Source organism: Natator depressus, chromosome 1, assembly GCF_965152275.1.
Source record: "Natator depressus isolate rNatDep1 chromosome 1, rNatDep2.hap1, whole genome shotgun sequence".
Classification (NCBI taxonomy): Eukaryota; Metazoa; Chordata; order Testudines; family Cheloniidae; genus Natator; species Natator depressus.
Window position 1 is genome coordinate 202,493,330 of NC_134234.1, and position 22,196 is coordinate 202,515,525.

At 42.4% G+C, this 22,196-nt stretch overlaps 1 protein-coding gene across 4 annotated transcripts in view; it reads right to left on the minus strand.

Annotated features, from left to right (window-relative positions):
- GSK3B (glycogen synthase kinase 3 beta) overlaps positions 1 to 22,196 on the minus strand; it is a 264,258-nt gene that overhangs the window by 10,804 nt on the left and 231,258 nt on the right. The window contains exons 9-12 of one of the 4 annotated variants that reach the window (XM_074974579.1): positions 13,298 to 13,336; positions 11,087 to 11,273; positions 6,039 to 6,137; positions 2,349 to 2,400 (exon numbers count right to left, since the gene is read on the minus strand). In XM_074974579.1, the coding sequence (XP_074830680.1) occupies positions 2,349 to 2,400; positions 6,039 to 6,137; positions 11,087 to 11,273; positions 13,298 to 13,336 (377 nt within the window). The remainder of the gene's footprint in view (positions 1 to 2,348; positions 2,401 to 6,038; positions 6,138 to 11,086; positions 11,274 to 13,297; positions 13,337 to 22,196) is intronic. The other 3 variants (XM_074974570.1, XM_074974595.1, XM_074974587.1) reach the window with 3 other exon arrangements.

Here is a 22,196-nt window from a genome sequence, read left to right on the forward strand (position 1 = left end):
CCACTTCCAGCACAAATCCAGATTTTCTCACCCCTTCCCCCCCCCACACAAACCCACTCTCCTGCTGTCTAAAGTGAACACTCTCCTTACAATGTGTATGATAATCAAGGTGGGCCATTTCCAGCACAAATCCAGGGTTCAACAAGAACGTCTGGGGGGGGGGGGGGGTGGTTAGGAAAAAACAAGGGAAATAGGTTATGCAAGGTAACCTATTTCCCCTTGTTTTTTCCTAACCCCCCCCCCCCCCCAAGACGTTCTTGTTAAACCCTGGATTTGTGCTGGAAATGGCCCAACTTGATTATCATACACATTGTAAGGAGGGTGATCACTTTAGATAAGCTACTGCCAGCAGGAGAGTGGGTTGGGGGGAGGTATTTTTTCATGCTTTGTGTGTATAAAAGATCTTCTACACTTTCCACAGTATGCATCCGATGAAGTGAGCTGTAGCTCACGAAAGCTCATGCTCAAATAAATTGGTTCGTCTCTAAGGTGCCGCAAGTACTCCTTTTCTTTCTACCTCCAAGTAGTGTATGTAAAACCTGCTTCTTTCATGGTCAATTTGCTAACTTGAGTTCCTGCAGAACATTTGCCTTGGATCAGCTCTGTGTACACATTAGAGGGAGGCATAAGCAAGGAGACAGCCTAGGTTCCCATACTTGTGGCTCTTCTACAACAATATATACAAAGGCCTTCCAATTTGGGATCAGACTGCCCAGGCAGCTTGTTACATGCCTGCAAATACCTATGTGCTGTACACCATGAACACCAGGAAAGACACCACCTCAGCTTTTCTGCAGGTTCTGTGCTGCCCGATCAACAGAGTGCAGGCTGGGGACCAGGACGAGCGCAGCTATGGGCTAGTTTCAGTGCCTCCGTACTACGATGTTGCACCGAAAGCACCCAGCCCAGAAAGGGGCCCTGCACACTCAGATTCCCCCTCCTTCATTGGGGAGTCAGCAGTTAAGCAGAGTACATGAGGAAATCTGTGCCTTTGACAGAACCAGCAAAAAAAGAAAAAAAAAAGCCTTTTTTTGGGGGGGAGGGGGGGGGGATTAGTGTTTGTGCCGCTGTGACAAGCACTTGTGACTGTGGTATTTGCTGGTTCCCGCTAAATCTCCCCAGGCTGGGGAGATGACTGCAGCAGGCTCAGCAGTGCTTGGGGTGAGACTGTTCTCAGCCAGAAGCCTCCTCATTATCAGTCTGACATCTCTGCACCTGATGGAAACATATCATGTATTGGGCTTAGGCCTTGTTATTGTCTCCACAGCCTTGTCAAGAGTGGTGGTGATCTATTGCTCCCTAAGACAGCATTTTGCTGCTGCTTCTCCCAGTCCTACTTCCGGAATTGCCTCTGCTTTCTGGTCAGGGATGTAGTGTCCCTCAGAAGCCTACCAGAAAGGCTGCTAGATAGGATGGAGCTGCAGTCAGGGTACTACAACCCCCCGATGCTACTTGATTTAAGAACTGGTCAAAGGCCACAGGGATTTTCATTCCTGATATATTGCAATGCTAACATGAAAGGACACACTGAGGTAGCCTGCCAATAGTTTGAGGGTCCTTAAAAGGACAATTTAGGACTCAAGAGGAAGGGTGGGGTGAGGCAAAATTCATCAGAGAGATGTTCTTTGAGCCTAGAAATCCAGGTTAATCTTGTACTTTATTGCTCTCTATAGAGAACTGTGATCTAGTGGTCTAAGCCCAAACTGGGAGCCAGAAATTTCAGTCACGGACACCCTGTGTAATCTGTGGACCTCTCTGAGCCTCATTTTCCTTGTCTAAAACACTGGGATAATTCCTGCCTCTCTCTCATGGGTGATGAGAATTAAATGCTTTCCAAGTGCTTTCAAGGTGAAACTGCACATCTCTGTGCTAAATATTACTCTATGATGAGTGTTGTCATGGTCCTGTGCAACTGCCTTGCGCTGGCAGGCAACTCCAGTTCTGCTCTGTCCCACCTTGCTGTTGAGGATGCTGGAACATGTCTCATTTAAGATCAAAGGGATTAGCATAGCACGATGTATCAGAAAATGATCCCTGCAGCTATGCTGGCCGGGGTCCCATGCAGGACAGCACCTCCCCGCCCCCCCAGGTAGAAATGCTGACTAGCAGAGCAGCTATCTGGCCGCTTATTGATCCAGGAAGAAAAATACATGATGTTGTGGCATAAGGGCTTTATTGGCACTTTTAAGATGACCTGCATAATGCACATTCCAAACTCGATCTGAGTACAACTTTTATCCCGCCCCAAACCATCATGTATTCAAACATGTCACTGGGTCAAAGAAATCCTATTTTAGGGGTGTCTGAGTAAGTTTACAAACGGTATTGGAGCAAAATTTCATACCCACCTTCCTGAAAAGCCAGCTCCCATCAGTACCATGAGCCCACCTGTACAGGAATCTGAAGGAGAGGGAATTTATAACCAATGTATTTGGAAATCTCTTAAAAATTACACACAATAATTCCCTTTCACATACTGCCCTCATTTCAAGGGCTGATATTTCACTGGGCTAGAAGCAAGTGACATTCACTCATCCAGGACTAACTATTGCCCAGCTTGAGCCATAGGCCAAAGACATTTTTGAGGAAATCAGGTAACAGTCATTTTGGAGGCTTTTTTTCTCTGAGCATTTTAAACAAGAGCTGTTTGAAGCAATGATGTTACAGTAAGTTCTGGGAGGGACTGCTGAGCAGGTGAAGTTCAGATAAAGCTGTCAAAGTTGCATGATAAATGCCTTTCAACAGACAGCTATTGCCACCATACGTGTGATGGCTGCAAACACATTCAGACACATACTACAGACCAGATCCTCATCTGCAGTAAATTGGTGTCGATCCAGATACTCAGTGGCGTAAATCACTGTGAAAATCAAATGCTGGGTGTGACTACACATATAATGTCTCTCACACACACTGTGTGCATTCAAGATGCTGGTTGTGATTCCATAGTTAAAGCTGAGTTGAGCTTTGCACTTAAAGCAGAAATTCAACCCATCGGTTCTCACATATTTTTTTATACACACTCCCCCCCCTTCCCCAGTATATGATTCTATAGATGTCAGGGCAATTTGCACGGGGCCTGTGTCATCTTATGTCTATATACGGGACCTACCTAGCACAAGGGTGTGACTGGATCTTCTAGGTGCTACTGTAACAAATGCTAAATAAAGGTGTGCTATTATTCCAAATAGAGTGCAGTTTACATGCTAAGAGAATTTGGCAAGACAAAGTCTAACTCTCCTGACCAGCATTACCATGCAAGACTTGGGAAAAACTACCAATTAGAGGTTATTTTTAACCATGACCCTACTCTGGATTCAGGAAGATGTAGACAGTATTCTGTCATGCTGATCATAACACAAAAATTGGCTCCCCCATCCCAGTTTTGATCAGCACAGTATCCTGAATTTTCAGCTACTGCATTATAGAGACACAGATTTAATGTCGCTATGTAACAACAACACTTCAGCACCATCAGAAGTGACAGTGATTATGTAACAAGTCCCTAAGGTGGGTTGTTTGTGGGGACTACACCTGGACTCTCTGGATTTTGAAGTCTGAGCGGCTACTACCTGAGCTAACTGATTAGGTCCACTGGCTTGAAGGTACGAAGACTCAAACTCAAACAGATGCTATAACTGGTCTAGCCACTAGAGGGGGACAAAACGCCATACTGTATTACCATGCAATTAACCCACACTAACTTGTGTAACCTTTTGAAGTCTCCTGCTACATCTACAATCAGCTAACATCTCACCAGTGTAAGAGTGGCTTTGAATAGTTTATTTACAAGGGCAAACATTTTGCTGAAAAGTGTCACTGTCAGTGTGGGTGCCCTGTGTCAGATGGCAAACCCATTCCCATGCTGCTCTGATACTGGTTTAATGATTAGAGGAACTTTGCTGCTCAGGGTCTCAGTGTTTCTCAAATGTGGCCACTGTGGCCACACGTGGCCACCAGGGGTTTTTCCTGCGTCCACAACAGTTTCTTGTGCAGAGATGGGGAAGGGGGCAAAGCAGTGACCCCTCCTTGCAGCGCTCAGGGATGGCCTTTAGTCCCCCCCATACCTGGCTGTAGCCGCAGGACTCCGGCAGCAGGCTTTAGTCCCCTGCATACCTGGCTGCAGCCACAGGACTCTGGCAGCAGGCTCCCCCGCCCCCAACTTCAGGGCTTTGGGTTTCAGGCCGCCCCCCCCCCCCCCGCCATGGCAGCAGGGCTCCGGCTGTGGGCTCCAGCCCCCCCCCCCCCCCCCCCCCCGCTCCCGGCTCCAGTTATGGGACTCTGGCTCTGGGAGTCTGCAGGGCCGGCCTTACTGGGTGCTATGGTTCAGACGCAAGAAGTGGGGTAAGCCTGGGGTCTGAGGCCATGGAAGGAAAGCAGTGAGGCCTGGGGGAGGCAAGGGCACCAAAATATAACTACATTATTTTTATTACTGAGACTGCAAAAAAACCCTACAATCAATCAATAACAATGATTTGGACATGTAAATATAAATATTTGTTTTTCCTGAAGTTAATTAAGTATTTTAGGAAATATTGTCAGAGTGGCCACGAGCAAGAGTCGGCCGTCACACTGTGAGGTCACCAAAAATTTGTTGAGACACCCCCTGGTCTAGACAGTGAATTCTATTGCCAGAGCTAAAACAAATCAGGTTCACACAATTTCCAACAGAGCCTAATCCTGAAATCTTAATTCAGGCTAAATTCCTCCTGGCACAAGAATTTTGTATGAGTAAAGACTACACAGGTTTGGGTCCAAGATCATCAAAATAGCTGTGTATGCAAAAGACTAAGATGATGTAACTGAAAGTTATATAATATTGAACTATAAATCAAAATTCCTCTGTAGCTGCAAAAGATTCTCATGAGGACCAAAGACACTGGCCCATCTCAGCAATATAGTGGCTACTAACAGGAGGGTTAAAATGCTGACACTAATTAGCCATTTTTTAGTACAGTTCAGATTTAGGACTTGACCTGAAATGCTTTTCCCCATGTGAGCTCTTCGAAAGCTGTGCTAAGCAAAGCAAGGACACTGCTTTTTTGAACTCACACTAGTTAATTTCTCGTCACCTCTAAGCAATCATACTTTTTGTACCCTGTGCACATCTTAACGGCTCATCTGAAAGACAACACCTTCAGCCACACAAAACCGCCGAGAGCATACTGAGGCATTGGCTCAGCACTGACTCAGAGAAAAGAGTGCCCTCTCTTGAATCATCAACACTATATCATACTTGATCATACTTGCACTCCCAAATTTTCCTTGGAGACCTCTTAGCCAAGCTCTAACACTGCTCAACTTGTAAGTTCATATAAGATCACAACATACCAGGGTGTGTCTCCAGCCAGTAATGAGGTTTTATAAGTTTCTGACAGCAAGAGACAGAGACAAAGAAGAGAACCACTCTCAGTTGGGCAAAAAGCCAGAGCATTATTTGGTGCCCGAAGCTGGTATAAGGGCATCTACAGTAAGAAGTTGTAACTGCTTAGGTGCAGCAGAAATCAATACACTAAAAGTGAATCCCTTGGTAATCCTTTTTGGAAGTGCTAATGTATTTTGCATTAGTGAGAAAATCTTGTTTATCCACAATCAGTCAAAATTTGATTGGAAATAAACCTTTCAGATGAGGGTACATTTACTGAGCTGATCTTTTCTCTTTTTTCTGGGTATCTCTAAAACCAGCTAAAGTTTAGAGCTCAACAAAATCAGCGCTGAGTGTCTGTGGGTTCCAGAAATTAACTGACCAGAAGGATCTTTTGAAGGTGAGCTTATTCTCATTGTTCCACTTCTTCACACTAGAAATTTGAGTGAAAGAGACACAGACACCAGGATGCGTCATCAAAATGAGCTGGGTTAGGACTCAGTTTAGTATTGCCAAAGTGCCCACAGCCAGCTAATCTAACAAGACTGAGTTTAAAATGGAGTTGGAATTAAATTATTCCTCGTCCACCCCAGGGTCTGTTACTCAAGCTTCTTAATGGAAGGAGTGTAGTTTGAGAGAGAAGGGAGACAGGCAGGCAGGCGCATGTTCTCACCTGAGGCTGCTGTAGCATTTGTAGGGGTTGAAGCAGCTGCTTGATTCCGAGCATGAGCAGGGATGAGGATCGAAGCCAAAGATGGGTTACTTGACAGTTCTGGAGGGGAGGTGGAACAAACAGAGTTAGCTTATAGTCCACACAGAACCTCTGCATGCAGATTAACTCCTTGGGTTTCTCAGCACACGTAACCATCAATGAAATGCATGCCCTAATAAACAAGGTCACATTACACTTCCATGTATGTCCATGAGCAAGAGGAAGCCACAGTGATATCGAGCATGGGAATTTCCAGAGCAAAGCGTCTCTATATCAGCTACAAGAAGTGATCATTTCCCCGTGAAAGGAGATGACCGTGGAGTAAGCAAAGCACCAACCAGTCCTGGGCCTTGGAAACAGCCTGTTAATACGACTTCATTCTGAGAATCACCCTTTCCCTCCATGACCACACCCACTCAGTCATCTTAAAGGAGAAGGCTGATGACAACAATGTGCTTCTTTGGGCATTGACTGTTACAGGTTCGCCAACAGCTCAGGGGAGTCAGTTCCTTGGCTCACAAACTCCACTAGAGACACAAAGTGTGTGAGGTAATAGCTTTTATTGAACCAACTTCTGTTGGTGAGAGAGACAAGCATTCGAGAGATGCCACTATACTGCTGAGATGGGACAGTGTCTGTGTCTCTCTCTCGCCAACAGATGGTCCAATAAAAGCTATTACCTCACCCACCTTGTCCCTCTAATACCCTGGGATCGACACAGCTACAGCTACACTGCATTAAACTCCACTAGTCAGGGACCTACAAGCCCAACACCAGTGACATAGTTAAGTCTCCTTAAATGCTGCCAAGCAGCCTAGAAGGGCTGATACTTCCCTTGAAGACACAGTGAAAAGCCGAGGGGTTTGATTTTAAGGTCAGTTAAATGGAACACAAAAGTTACTACTGTTCTTTCAAAAAAAAGGTAACTTAATAAAAATAGAACAGTCAAGTTGCTGAGGCCCCAAATTTAAAATAGACGCAATATGTATCGGAGTAACAATCATCTTATAATGGCAACTGGTGGTAACGCTATCAGCTAAGTGTGATGGGGTGGAGCCGACTAGGTCATCAAGTGATAATATGGCAGGCTGCCCTGAAGGGGATCACTCTAGTACTACACCGAAGCTCGCAATGGAGCAGAGAGGAAGGAGAGCCTCCCGATGGCTGCTTCAGAAGTGGAAAAGATTGCCTCTAAAGGAAGCCACATCCAGATAAAGCAAGGGGGCAGTCACCTCAAGGAAGGAGGAGAAAGACAACCCTTGGCACTGCAAGACCTTGCCTGGGAGAGAAGTGCATGCAGACAGTAGTTAATATAAACTCTGTAAAAAGAGAAAAATCTGTCCTGAAACCAAGTCCAACCATCCCGCAGACAAAAAGGGTGGTTTTGTACATGACTGTCACTAGCTACTGGGTTTTATCTACTACACAGATTAAGGAGCCTATGTCTTTTCTGTAACATATACATTGAATTTAGAGCCTATAAGGGCTGACGCGTCCATTTGATTTTTTTCCTTTTCTCAACAAATAATGTAAAAAGAAAAAGTAACTGACTGAGACGCCAAGCTGGAGAAAGCTCATTTCGACTACTTACTAACCTCTCACCAGTGTACAGTGTTGGGCTGTGCTTCCACAAAATACACAGATATTCTGACTGGCCGTAAGTAATCATGAGTCACTGCAATAACTGAAACCAGACCAACACCATCTAACTATGAGCACATGGCTACTAGCCGCTCCATGGCCAAAGAAGTTACTCCACTCTTCCCCCCCCCACACATGAGTAATTTCTTAACTCAGTTGGTATAGAGAACTCACTGTGTATCTCGCTCTTTCTACAGCTCCTAGTGCAAACAAATATACTTTTCTTTCTGTTACCCACTGGCATATAATCCAACAGGGAAATGAAGGGGAAATATGGACACTTACCCTACCAAGAGCACAGCAAAAATGTCATTCATTTTGCTTGACATAGTACCCCTTGATGGCAGTGTTTTAGAGATAGCACACCCAGCTAAAATGTATTGCAACCAAGCGTCTACAGCCACACTCCCAATGTCTAAAAGGTATGGCTGACCTAGTATAACTACAATGAGTCAACACAGCTTCCATTCTCCTGTGATTCTTCTGGCATCCAGTCATTAAAGAACTCAGCTCACACTGGCAGAATAGCCACTTTCACTCACTAAGCATCTTCCCACCTGTGGTTCAGGCAGAAAAATCTACTAGAAGTGCAAACATGTCAGAAGCTACTCTAGGGAGTAGAGATAATAGGCAGAAGAGGCCCGCACCCTCTCCATTGTATCCAGGAATCTAAATTCAGGATGATGTGAATACCACAGTATTTCAACTAGAGAGGGATGGATCAATTCAGAGAAAATAACTGACCCAAAACAAACTGCAATTTTTTGAAATTTAATTAAAGATTTGGTTAAAAACTTGATTAAATATGTGTTCTCTCATTTGTGTGTAGCTGCAACACACCTCCTGGTTCTGCCCACTACTGGACATGCCAAAATACTGCAGGGAATGGCTGGATTTGTATTATCTGCAGCCTGTCTGCCTCCCTTCTCTCTCAGGAGATTTCCAGCCCAAGATATGAAAAGGAACCTTAACTTTAGGATGCTAACTGAATCAAATCCCCAACTCAGGACTCTGAAGCCCTCTCTACACTCTGTAAATAAACAAACTAAATATGGCTGTAAGAAGCCGTTACCTGGAAAGCCTTTAGATTGCAAAGACTTCAGCATCTCCTGTCCACACACAATTGTCCAAGACATCTTACAAGGACTGGCTGCCACCACTAGGACCATGTCTTTAGTTCAGTTCTAGCAGAATCAGGGCAGTTTACAGAGGTATATCCCCATCAAGGAAAAGGAAGTCAAACATTACAGATGTATCAGTTCAGCTTGTCCTCCTAGCTCCATCCCAATGCAATGTCTTGTGTTTAGAAATTGCCCAGTAGCCCTGTTCCCAATATCAATGGGTTAGTTACTTCAGGAATCCCAAAATGCATTGGTAAAACTACAGTTTTAAGACCTGTTTGCTGCATGTGCAAACATTGCTAAACAGTCACAAGGACAAGTGAGAGGACCTAACTTTTCACGCAATTATGTCACTGCAACAATTTCCTCTCAACATAGACAAGCCCTTCAGAGTTTTTAGCCCCCATACATTTCAGACTGCTCCCCTTTCCAAGCCAAGCTATTTTGTCTGAAAGTGAACTGGACCGGCATAGCACTCAAAAGCTCATAGTGCGAAGATTTCTAGTTATGTGAAGACACAGTTAGGTTTCAAATGAAACGTTTTGATTAAAAAAACAAAATAGAACAATACACCCGACTGCTCTTTACTGCCTAAAAAAGACACTGGCAAAATGGCAGCTGTGTCAGAGGCAGAAAATCATTTTCTTATCTGCTGGTTCAACAGCAAAACTTCACACTAGCAATGACTAACACAGCACAATAGTAACAGGACTATCAGATGCCTCGGTGGAACTGAGCTGGTAGGATCTGTTACAACACTGGTAGTTCAGGGTGACAAAAATGCGTAAACAATTGTGGATGGAAGCGATCACAGGATCATAGAAGATTAGGGTTGAAGAAGACCTCAGGAGGTCATCTAGTCCAACCCCCTGCTCAAAGTGACGTGGGAGGTTGTGCAATTTCAATAATACTAGCAACACTTGCACAATCTTGTGTGTGGACAATGATTTTTACAGCTCTAGCAGGACTAAACAGTACAACAATCTCCCCTTATAATGTAAATCGGCCCTGTGTGTGTTATTAAAACTACATTCCATATTGGTTTAGCCTGTCCTCTCTCTCTCTCTCTGGGAGATGTTTTGGTACATCCAATGCAGTGCACTTCCCACACAGGTAGCGTGAATCATGTTAAGTCACAAGACTACGTTTGTGTTTACCCTCCCTGGCAGGGCTTGAACTAAAGAGGTAGCATGGTTTAAAAGTTACATTGTATGGACACAAACCTTGCTTCAGTTATCTGGGTTACAACAGGGCACCATGTTTCAAAGTTGGGAGCATGGACAGGACTCTGTTTCAAGCATAAGAAGGTGGATCTTGCACTTACTGTAGAGCAGGCATCAATGCCTAAACTACATGAGCTGAACTGGAATGGGAACGGATTCCTAGCAGGTAACAATGCACAGGGATTCTTCCCCGCCTTGATGCTAAGGGCTTGCAGCTATTTATTTAGAAGACTACACTACAACACTAACAAGCTTGTACACCACATTTCTTGCACTCCATACTGAACCAGACCAACCCTGAAGACTCATCAAATGTGAACGGAGAGGATAAATGATGTAAAGGATGCAAGCTCTGCACGTACATTTTTTGGGGGGAAAGGGGGGGCAAGGATGGCTAATTTGGTACTGGTATGGCCGCAGATAGTTCAACATGAAACATTTCAGGATCATGCTGTGTAATTTAAAAAGTAACTTCCTCAAAAGTTCTTTCTGCTGGATGACGGATATAGTATTTACAGCCCTGGAGAACTAAGGACTCCATATTTCCGCCCCCCGCAAGACCAGACAGCCTTGGCAGCAGCAGTGCAAGCTTTCCCACATTGCTTCCCAAAACCTGCTTCAAACATGATGGAACAGGGTCACCTTTAGAAGGCAATTCAGTCTCCGTGGTCCACCGGGTCCTCAACCTCTGGGTGAGACTCCAAACAAAGGTGTCACTTGGACTGTGGACACTAGGAATTGGCCTGAAGCTGCAAACTTACTTTATGCAATCAGACAGTAATGACTTCCAGTCCCGTGGACTGAGTTTGAATCAATAATGCAAGAGGATAATGATTTCATAACCCTTTCCTCCCCTCCCTGAAGCTGATGCAGTCCATTTTTGAGAATGATCACTGGCTATACAACGGGTCCATGTTCTTGCCCCACCTCTTGATTTTACTACTGGGGGAATGGCATTTGTATGACAGAACTTTTGGCACAGTGCTTCTTCCCAACGGAAGGCTCCTCAGTGCTCACAGGCTACCTTGAGTGGTGAAGTTGAAGAGTGCAGGTTTCTCTCGCCCATTGGGTAGTTTGACATTTGGGTCCCGTAGTTCATCGAAGAAAGAGTGCGCACATGCTTCCAGGGGAGTCAGGCGGGCAGTGGGGGTGTACTCCAGCAGACGGCTACATAGTGCGATTGCTTCTGGTGGAGTGCGGGGTCGGAAGACCTACAGAAAAACAAGAGACAGATTGTTTGGGCTTGTTTCTTTTTTATTACTGCAGCAAGTCTGAGCAATTAAATCTCTCAGTGCCTAGTGAGTTGAAACTAAATGCTATTTGTGCTAATATAATGGGTCCTCAGGTATTGGGATGGGAGAATCCAGCTTCTGGGGTTGAAAAGGTTAAGTGCAAAGGATTTTGCTGTGTGGGTGAAGGTGCAATGCTAGTGAAAGGCTGCATGGGAGAGCTCAGAGAAACAACTTTAAGAATTAAAGGAAAATTCATTGATCTTATGACAACACACACACTGGGTGAAATCAGCCATGCATATGATAGGGAGAGGGGTGCAAATGAGCAGGATTCATTGAAAGTTAAAATTAAAAAGGTCGCCACTGTTCATTTTGGCAGCAAACAAATGATTTCCCCCCCTAATGTGGATTTTTGCAGGCAAGTTGGTCAGATTATTGCTATGGATGACACTGTTCAAGTTTGGAAATGAACAGGTTTGGTGCAGAAAAGCTCTCTACTTCAAGTTTACAGGTGCTTCTTCTTCTTGACATTATTGTGTTAAGTGATTCCTATTAGTTAACAGAGATAATTCCTGCACATTTGGAGTTTGTGAGAACACTAAAAGGTGATGAGTGAGAAAGCTATTTATATCCTCAAGGTAAACTTCTGAGAGAGTCAAACCACAGAGTTCACAGCAGTTCTTCCTTGAAGTTATAGTTCATATCCCTTAAAAAATGGTCCTACATAGCCAGAATGACTCCCCAAATCTGCCTTCCCCATCACATTACATTCAAGGCAAAATTGGACAGTCACATCCATGTCCTTAACACGCTGCTTGAGCTGTTTCCGTTCACTCTGTTGCACGTGGAATACAGGCCAGGGAGAAGCGTGGTGAGAGGTGGGGTGGGAGTGTTAAATTCTGATGTCAGCGTTTTTGATGCAATTGAGCTAATCCAAAATGCTTTTGAACCAATGCAGGTGAACCCAAACCACCTAGCACCAAGGAATGACCTATACATCACATGCTAACTGACTGCAGCCCCAGGCACCTGGACAGGCTCTGCTTCAGTAGGTTTTAAACTGAAGACATTTATGCTCATATTAATTAAAATTAATCAGGTCACTGACAACAATTGACTGATTTTTTTTTTTTAAACCCCTTGGTGCCCAGCTGGGTCAGGAGCACCTGAGTTAGTTCTAATGCATTCTGTACTAACTCATCATGTCAGGGAATCCTGACTCCTGGAGTCAAAGAGTTAAGGTACTAAAAGAGCAGAATTTGTTCAGGTTGCTGGGAAGATACCGTGAGCACGACAGTAATGTAAGAAAAAGCTTCTGTTTGGTACTAAAGCCCAAATGCTGTAGCCCCTGCAGTCAGTTCTAATGACTTCTACACTTGAAGTAGCTGCGTGTATATTTTTAGGGGGAGGGATAGATGGAGGTTATTTACATTCAGTGTCAAAACTCATTGCCTCCAGAGTTCGGATTACTGACCACAATACAAGGGTGGTGCAGTGGCATATGATTCCCAAGTTACAGCCCACACGAGAACAGGACAGTCTCCTTTTATTAAATGAAGATAGAAAACAGAGAACCATTGAAATCTGCCCTTTAACAAAGGAATCCCTCTGACCCCCCACTCCCTTAAATTCTTCATCCTTCAGGTCAGTGAACCTCTGTCAACATTTATAGAATTTAAGAAACAACTGCTCAGCCTCTGTCTCGACTGGGAATGAGTCACTCAAGGTAAGCAATTACTACAATAATCTATACGCCAGAAACTGAAAAACCAAAAAACCCCACACAAATACCCACCCTCCGCAAATAAAGAGTAATTAAAAAATGAAACGTGTGCAGATCTACGCCTATCTAACCATTACCTTCTTGTATGACACGGGGAAAATATTCACCTGGCTGCTACCTGATGTGTGGCTGTTTTAACCCAACTTTTCCACTTCTAGCTTTTCTCTCTCCTCTTTTCAAGACTAGCCCTAATAATTTGAAAAAATATTTAAGTACATACCCGCACTCCTGAGGTGAAATGTCCTGTTCCTGACGAGTCCTAAAGATGATAATGCAGTGAAATAATCCAAACAGGGGGAGTCAATCCAAAAGAGAATAGTCCAGCAAGGAAAAATATATCCAATATTATAAGAAATCCATGGCGTGTGGGACATAGAAAATGTTTATACAATTAGAAACTTTAAACATCACTCTCCATAGCAGCAAGTCCAACTTGACCACAGTGTATGCCAAAAAAATTGATTGTGCAATGGTGAGGCATAGTATAGAAACATTTCTATGTTAACTTATGTTCCAATGCCAGTGCGTTTACTAAAAAAATAAATAACAAAAAAAGTTGAAATCAAAATTCTAACTAGAAAGAAAAGGGTAACTGAGCTGCCATCTTAAGCAATTTGCAGTCCTCTCTGTCCTGGATATAAATGTCCATAGACAATGGGGCTGAATTAGTTTGTCTTAGTGTGTGCATCCCTCATGCACAGACTACATATTTTTCCTCTGTAAATCTGTCCCAGAGACACAATGTGAAAATTTTTTAAAAAACCAATTTATAATTTCTGCTGAAGAGAAAATAAGAAGTTTTAATTTGTATTTCTAATTTGGCTGTTTTAAATTTGTGTGAGCTATGAGTGTATCAGGCCGCCGCGGATTATTCTCCATTTTGGATTGACTTCCCCACCAATGGATTTGTTTTGATGATGTTATCTCTTTAGGATTCTTCAGGAACTGGACATGTCTCCTCAGGAGTGAGGGTATGGACTTAATTTTCTCACTTTATTGTGGGCTTCCCCCCCCCCCCCATATCCTTGCACCCATTACTTAAAGCAAAAACCTGCATCTTTTAGCTATAGTAATTCAACACAGTTCCACCAGAAATTCTGACTAATTCACCCACCAAGAACTACACAAAATGGTACAACATTAAACATGAAGAGCAAGGGACAGTCACAGTTACAGGTGAAGTGCACAACAATAAGTATGCTAACACTTAAGCACAATGGGGCACATCCTGAAAGCTGGGATGGTGTCAGTGCTCTATTGTGCCTAAGTGCCTAAAGGACGGACGTGACTCACCATTACCTGTGAACTCCCTCACTCTTATGTTCTGAATTTAACAGTTAAACAGTCTGAATGTAGTTTTCAGTGAGGGAATTGATTTTAATAAATAATCCGCGGATTATTTTTTAGTCTGCGGACTAAAATTTAGTGCACGGACTAAAATCCGGCCCGTCAGAGTAAAATCTACGTCAGTTTACAATACACCTGGGTGAAGGGGGGAAAAAAGCTAAGTTCACAAAGTAAATATCGTTGGGAGACTAACATTTAATATGCAGACTAAATATGGCTGGGCAAAATGCACAGCAAGGCCACAGACAAAAAAAGAAACAAAAAAAAAAAAACCAAAACCAACCAAAAAAACCACTGACAGGAACTTTTAAAGTGATCAAATACTACCCCACCTGCGCAGCAATTCATTTTTATAAAATGAAACAACTCCTTTTTTCAAGGTGAGATGTCCACAGTAGGGACAGACTCATAAATTTCATTTTCAAAAATGAACGTGTTTTGGAGATAAACAAATGCAAAAAATGGTCTTTACAGATTAACATTTTTCAAGCAGAATTTGCACTTGTATGACTCAAACTAAATTTCCCAAAACAATCGTTTTCAGGCCGAGACCTCGCTTGCCAGAATTTCAGCCACTATTGCATTTTTTATGGCTGAGTTACAAACCCGTGAAAACGCTTGTGCAGAATGCAGAGAGTCATCTGAGCAGCCGTACCGCTTTTTCCTTCCACTCTCCAGTGACTCTATACTATATCAAAAAGCTGGAATACAATGCTACTTCTTCCTTTTTTCAAGTCTGTTGTTGATGTTCAAATGCTAATAAACCTTCATGGCTAAATAGGAAAACCAAGCTTGCTGCCTCTTCCAAATGGCCCCTCCTTCCTAACATACACTGTGATCAATGTGCATTTTACTAATCATTTTTCAGAGACTGGCAATCATCGTAGACCTTTCAAAAACCATTGCCAAGTTAAATGTCTCTAATACGACACCCTGTTCCATTCCTCAAAAGGTGAAAAAACTTTTGTGAAGTCTTTGTGCACAAGCAGCATATTCACTTTTAATCTTCTCAATTTAAAGTAGCTGCAGTTGGTTAACAGTGCTCATAACCTGCCTGAATTTTAAAATCTTTCTACAGTGAGAGTGGGAAGGAAGAGGACAGATGGGGCTTAGGACGGACACACATCTTGCTTTACTCAATCAGCATTCAGCTCTCAAACCAGACCACATGGGGTACTGGCAACGTATTGTTTTAACCAAATGGCTAGTCTGACTTTCAGTCATTGACATTCTTATAACAGACTTTTTTCCATGCACAACATGGAATTCTCTTTTCTCTGTATAATTAAGCACCAAATGCGAGGCTTGACAATGTTACCCCAACGTGCTCGTCTATCCTCATATGTATTACAAGACACTATTTCATGCCATCAGCGACAATGTATTTTGCATGCAGATTGTGGCAACTGTTAGCATGCTGTGACACCCAAGAAAGCAGAGGCTTATTAAAAATCACTATGGTGCTATTGCATAAGAATGACCATACTGGGTCAGACCAATGGTCTTTCTAACCCAGTATCCTGTCTTCCGACAGTGGCCAATGCCTGGTGCTTCAGGGGGAATGAACAGAACAGACAATCCTCAAGTGATCCATCCCCTGTCGCCCATTCCTGGCTTCTGGCAAACAGAGTCTAGGGACATTTCAGAGCATGGTTTTGCATCCCTGCCTATCCTGGCTAATAGCCATTGATGGACTCATCTAGTCTTGGCCTTCGCTGCATCCTCTGGCAAAGGTGTGTGTTGTGTGAAGAAATACTTCCTTTTGCATGTTTTAAACTTGCTGCCCCTTAATTTAATTTAGTGACCTTAGTTCATGTGTTATGAGAAGGAGTAAACAACACTTCCTTATTTATTTTCTCCACAATAGTCATGATTTTACAGATCTCTATCATATCCCCCTTAGTTGTCTCTTTTCCAGGCTGAAAAGTCCCAGTCTTATTAATCTCTCCTCATATGGAAGCTGTTTCATACCCCTAATCATTTTTGTTGTCCTTTTCTGTACTTTTTCCCAATTTCAGTATATCTTTTTTGAGATGGGGAGACCACATCTTCATACAATATTCAAGATGTAGGTGTACCATGGATTTATATAGAGGCAATATGATACTTTTTGTCTTATTATCTATCCCTTTCCCTACGATCCCAACATTCTGTTAGCTTCTTTGACTGCTGCTGCACATTGAATGGATGTTTTCAGAGAACTATCCACAATGACTTCAAGATCTCTTTCTTGAGTGGTAACAGCTAATTTATACCCCATCACTTTATATGCATAGTTGGGATTATGTTTTCCGATGTGCATTACTTTGAATTTATTAACATTGAATTTCATCTGCCACGTTGTTGCTCAGTCACTCAGTTTTGTGAGATCTCTTTGTAACTCTTCACAGTCTGCATGATCTTGAGTAGTTTTATATTATCTACAAATTTTGCCACCTCACTGTTTACCCCATTTTCCAGATCATTAATATGTTGAACAGTACTGGTCCCAGTACAGATCCCTGAGAGACACCACTATTTACCTCTCTCCATTCATTCTTACCCTTTGTTTCCTATCTTTTAACCAGTTATTGATCCATGAGAGGACCTTCCCTCTTATCCCATGATAGCTTGCTTTGCTTAAGAGCCTTTGGTGACGGACCTTGTCAAAGGCTTTCTGAAATCTAAGTACACTATATCACCTTTGTCCACATGCTTGTTGACCCCCCTCAAAGAATTCTAGTAGATTGGTGAGGCAAAAAACATGTTGACTCTTCCCCAGCAAACTGTGTTCATCTATGTGTCAGATAATTCTGTTCTTTACTATAGTTTCAACCAATTTGCCTGGTACTGAAGTTAGACTTACTGGCCTGTAATTGCCAGGATCACCTCTGGAACCTTTTAAAAAAACCTGGTGTCACATTATCTATCCTTCAGTCATCTGGTACAGAAGCTGATTTAAACGTTAGGTCAAGTTTGTGACATCACCGTTAAGAATTTATCTCCATCTTCAAGAGTTCATAGGTTTTCCCAAGAACCACCAACACAGATCCAGGCTCATATTTGGTGTACAACTCCTCAGAGTCTGTACGCTAGTTTTTAATAGTCAATGTGGTGGAATTGGGAGGGAAGAGGATAACATTTTATCTAAGTCTCTTTGGAAAGATTTTTATATTAGATCAACAGAGCAAGCTTCTTCCCCACCCACTCCTTCCAAAAGCCTGAATGTTCATCTAGTTGCTAATTTTCTTTTGCTAGATGTAGTAAGTGCAAAAATCCCATTGAAAAAAGTGACATTTTGGCATGCATTTGTTTGGGTTTTTACACTCTGGACTGGTGCTGCGTTTGGTTTAACAAGAAAGGAGAAATGATAAACTTTCAGAGGAAAATTACTTAATGTGTGCAGCAGGTTTTTTTGTTTTGTTTTGTTTTATAAATGCCATATTTGCAGCTCTGGAGACTGCAGGCTTCTATCCAAAGAACAGGTGCGATATAGTAGCATTGTAAGCTTCCCTGCTTCTCCACTGTATCCCACTATACAGTTATCACTCTTACCCCTAACTTGGAGGAATCATTTTATAGAGGGCAGTTCAGCATCTTTCATCACTGTGTCTGTCAAGACTGTCTATGAGGATATCAATTATGAAGTGTTCAAGAGATCAACTCATTTCACACAGGCCACCAAAGAAGCGGTTAGCTAGTAACAGCTTTCAGTTGCTAGAGTTGGAGGCCAGATTCGAACTGATGCTCTAAAAATGAATGGCTCAGGATTGCGTTATCAGTTCCCTGACACATCTACTCCCTATTTGATAAAGTTCTGTGAAGATTAAGGATTCGGAACCACTGATCTCACTAGAAGGAAGGAAATTTATAAAGGTTTCCCACACACTTCTATCAGAATTGGGAGAGACAAAGTGGCTGAGGTAATATCTTTTACTGGATCAATTTTTGTTGGTGAGGGAGACAAGCTTTTTAGCTTACATGGAGAAAATCTGAATAGAAAACCCCTTATTACACATTAGGGCTAACCATTTTCTCTGAGGGTTTCTTTGATGGATACTGGGACGCTGACTTTAAAAGCAATTTCACAGTGTAACTATCACAATTCTAGAACAAAAAGCAACTCTCAAAAGCTCCCACTAAGAGAAGTGTAATTTTAAAAGACTTCCAGTAAACAAACCACATTCACAGAAAAAAATGAAGTGAAAAAAAGATCTATAAAGATGGCAATGTTAGAGCTGAGCTTCAGTCAACAAGGAAATTCAAGGTTAAAGTTGAAGTTTTGTCCCCTGAATGAACCAGTTATTGTATTCTGGAACTAGAGAAGAATTTGAAAACTACTCCAAAGACAATTTTCTGAAATACTGTTCCTGGATGCCTCTCTGAGGTACATAATGCCTGCAACACGATGAAAATATTTTTTAAGAGGGTTAAAACAAGAAACCTTCTTAAGGAACCCCCTCTCCCCTCATGGTGCATTTTGAATGTATAACTTATATCCCCCTTTGTATTAAAAATTTAATATTTAATACTTTGAGGAGTATTCTTGGATGACACATTATAGAAAGTGCTTTGCAAGTCATAAAATGCCTGTGAGATACCATTCTTTATACTCGGATAGGAAAAAATGAGGTAGAGAGTGAGGGTTACAGGCCCAATCTGCAAAGGTACTTAGGCACTCATAGTTTTGCTTCCACAGCAATTCACAAAACTCCCGTTGAACCCTGTAGGTGCCTACACTCACGTGGCACCTAAGTTTTTGAGCAAAAGTTCCTTTGGAGCCTAAATTTCTAGCATTACTGCCTCAACTCTAGGCACCAGACACTTATTTCCCACCTAAGCCCCCAATTCACAAACATGAAGTGGGGGAGGAAGGAAGAGGGGAAGATAGGCACTCATCCACCTAAGTCACGTGTAGGGCCTGATCCACTAGGTGTGCTCAGAGGCCGCCTACCAGATTAGGTCCCATTCAAAACCCAGCCAGCCAGAGGAAGAGGTGGGGATGGTGCCCACTTTGTAACTTTTAGCCTACTGGTCAGAACACTTGCTTGGGATGTCGGAGACCCAATTCCCTCCTCTGCCAGAAGGGAAGAGAGGATTTGAACAGGGGTCTCCCACCTCTCAGGGGAGTGCCCTAACCAGGGAGCTATGGGAGATTGTGGCATGCTGCTCCCTCAGTCACTCTTGTTGAACCTGTTCCACTTTGGATAACAAAAGAGTGATTGGAGCAGCGAGATTGGACCCTGGGTCTCCCACCTCCCATGTAGGTGCTCTAATCACATGGCTACTGAGTCATTTTCACTCTCTCTGAGAGGATCCAGGCTTAAGTGACTTACAAGTGAGTCAGTACAGGGCTGGGATCAGAACCAGAATCTTGTGTCGCATACTTAATCTCCAATCAACAGACCACAAACTTGTGACGGGATCATTTGCATAGTATGTTTTACTTTTGCCAAGTTCTCAAAGGAATATTCATTACCCAGTAAGCTGTTCAGCTTCTGCCAAATCTTAAATGAAAATGATATAAAGTAAGAAAAGAATTCCTTTTGTATATTTCAGTTCGGACACTCAATCTGAACTGCTCAGAGCCTTCCCAGGAAAGGCACCATCATTGGCTGAGAAGCACTAAACTATATGTGCTGCAATATAAAGGCAAAGCAGGAAGTAAATTACAGAGGACACTTCACACCAAACTTTGAATTTCCTTGTTCATGAGGATGTAAGTCACATCTTTAATATTATAGTAATTAAAAAAAAAATTGAATGGTGTATTGTTTTTTTTTGTTACACACACAAAAACCTGGCAATTTCTTTTTGACAGTATTGGGCAGGACAATTTAGTTTGTCTTACATCACTCTAAAGGAACAGGTGGAAACAGGAGACTCACTGACAAAATCTTTGTCCCCTACACACAGAGTAGGATGGCCTGAACTTCCCAGTAAAACTTAAGTGGTTTTTTACTTATTTCAAATACAGTTATTTTCACCGTTAGACTAAAAAGCAGGGGCAAAATAACTATGGAAATATGGCACAGCCATAACAGATTATGAAAAATGGGAGAGGTGAACTGTTGACGAATTATGAAAAACTACATTATTTTGGAAGAAATAATCAGTCTCCATTACTCTCTTACATCTGTACAGACAAGTGAGACATACTTCTAACCACAGGAAGTATAGCAGAATTTGCCTTTTTAACAATGTAATGTAGGCCAATTTATAAGATTATTGACAAAAGAATACAACAAAACATAGAACTAAATTATTTTATGTCCCACAAACATTTTATATCAATTAGAATGAGAATGAACAGAATGAATAATCTATTTGATTGTTTGATAATCTCCCCCCAAAACTATAGTCTGAACATGAATTTTGGAAGCTGTAGAAGCAGAACAGAATCTGCATAAATCCTGGGAGAAAGTGAGGATAGCAACAGTGTGAAGGAAAGGTGGCAGCAATAGAGAGATATAGCTAGAACCAGCAAGAGGAGAGAGAAAAGCTCACACATGAGACTGTGCTATTTGACCTCAAGCCCAGACTGAGGGGATAAGAACAAGGCTGGCCTGCAGTTTACACAAAAGATCCCAAGTTCCAGGATCAGTTATTAGCATACTATTTAAATATGCATACATAGAGAGAGGAAAGCTAGTAAGAAAATATGTTTATAATAATAAAGTACTTTGGCCAATACTTTATTCTGGTATTAGTTCTCCACTGTACTATATGAAGAATGTCAAGTATCAGAGGGTATAATAATATATATAATAATGCCTGAATCTTTAATTTTCACTCTATGCATCTGAAGAAGTGGGTTTTTCACTCACAAAAGCTTATGCCCAAATAAATCTGTTAGTCTTCAAGGTGCCACCGGACTTCTTGTTATATGAAGAACGCATTCCTAAAGACAGCATCCACCAACCTAGTCTATAATGCCTCCTGAATGTTTACACAGATGGCCAGATTACTATCCTGCACAGCTCCAAAACGAAAACCAGGATGTGCCAATAACCTTGGAGAAATATCAGAAGGGCTCAATCCCAGCAATTCAAGATTCCTGGATGCAGTTCACCTTAAGTCGTAACTATCCTCTCTAGTCATATAAACTAATTATAAACTTATAAATAAATTCATGGAGGATAGGTCCATCAATGGCTATTAGCTGAGATGGTCATGGATACAACCCCATGGTCCGGGTGTTCCTAAACCTCCAACTGCCAGAAGCTGGGACTGGAAAACAGAGGATGATCACTAGAAATTGCCCTGTTCTGTTCATTGCCTCTGAAGCATCTGCAACTGGCCACTATTGGAAAACAGGATACTGAGGTAGATGGACCATTTGAGTCAGTGTGGCCGCACTTATGGTCTTAGGGGCTTGCTCACAGGGAAGGAAAAACACTGCGTCATAAATTATGTGAAAATCAGAGAGCATCTTAGAGGTATGGGAATAGACCTTAACCTGTGCCTACTACTACTTTGCTGTGAAGGAAGACAATCCCCTTCAAAAACAGAACTTGGTCTCTTGTACTCTTCTCATTTTTCATTTCCACTACCAAAATGACTATTGTCCATTGTCATCACACCACCGGCCTGAAGATTCTGGGGGCAGTTAATGAAATTACTCTTTGGAGCACACCCAAATTTAATAGACTAGTGTTTTATGTGAGAAAATTTACTTCACATGTGAAAGTCTTGCAAGGGACAGTTATCCCAAGACACCAGAAAGACTAGGATCACTATAAATAACACCACATGCCAAAAGACAGTGTGCACATTCTGGTGAATTTTACCAC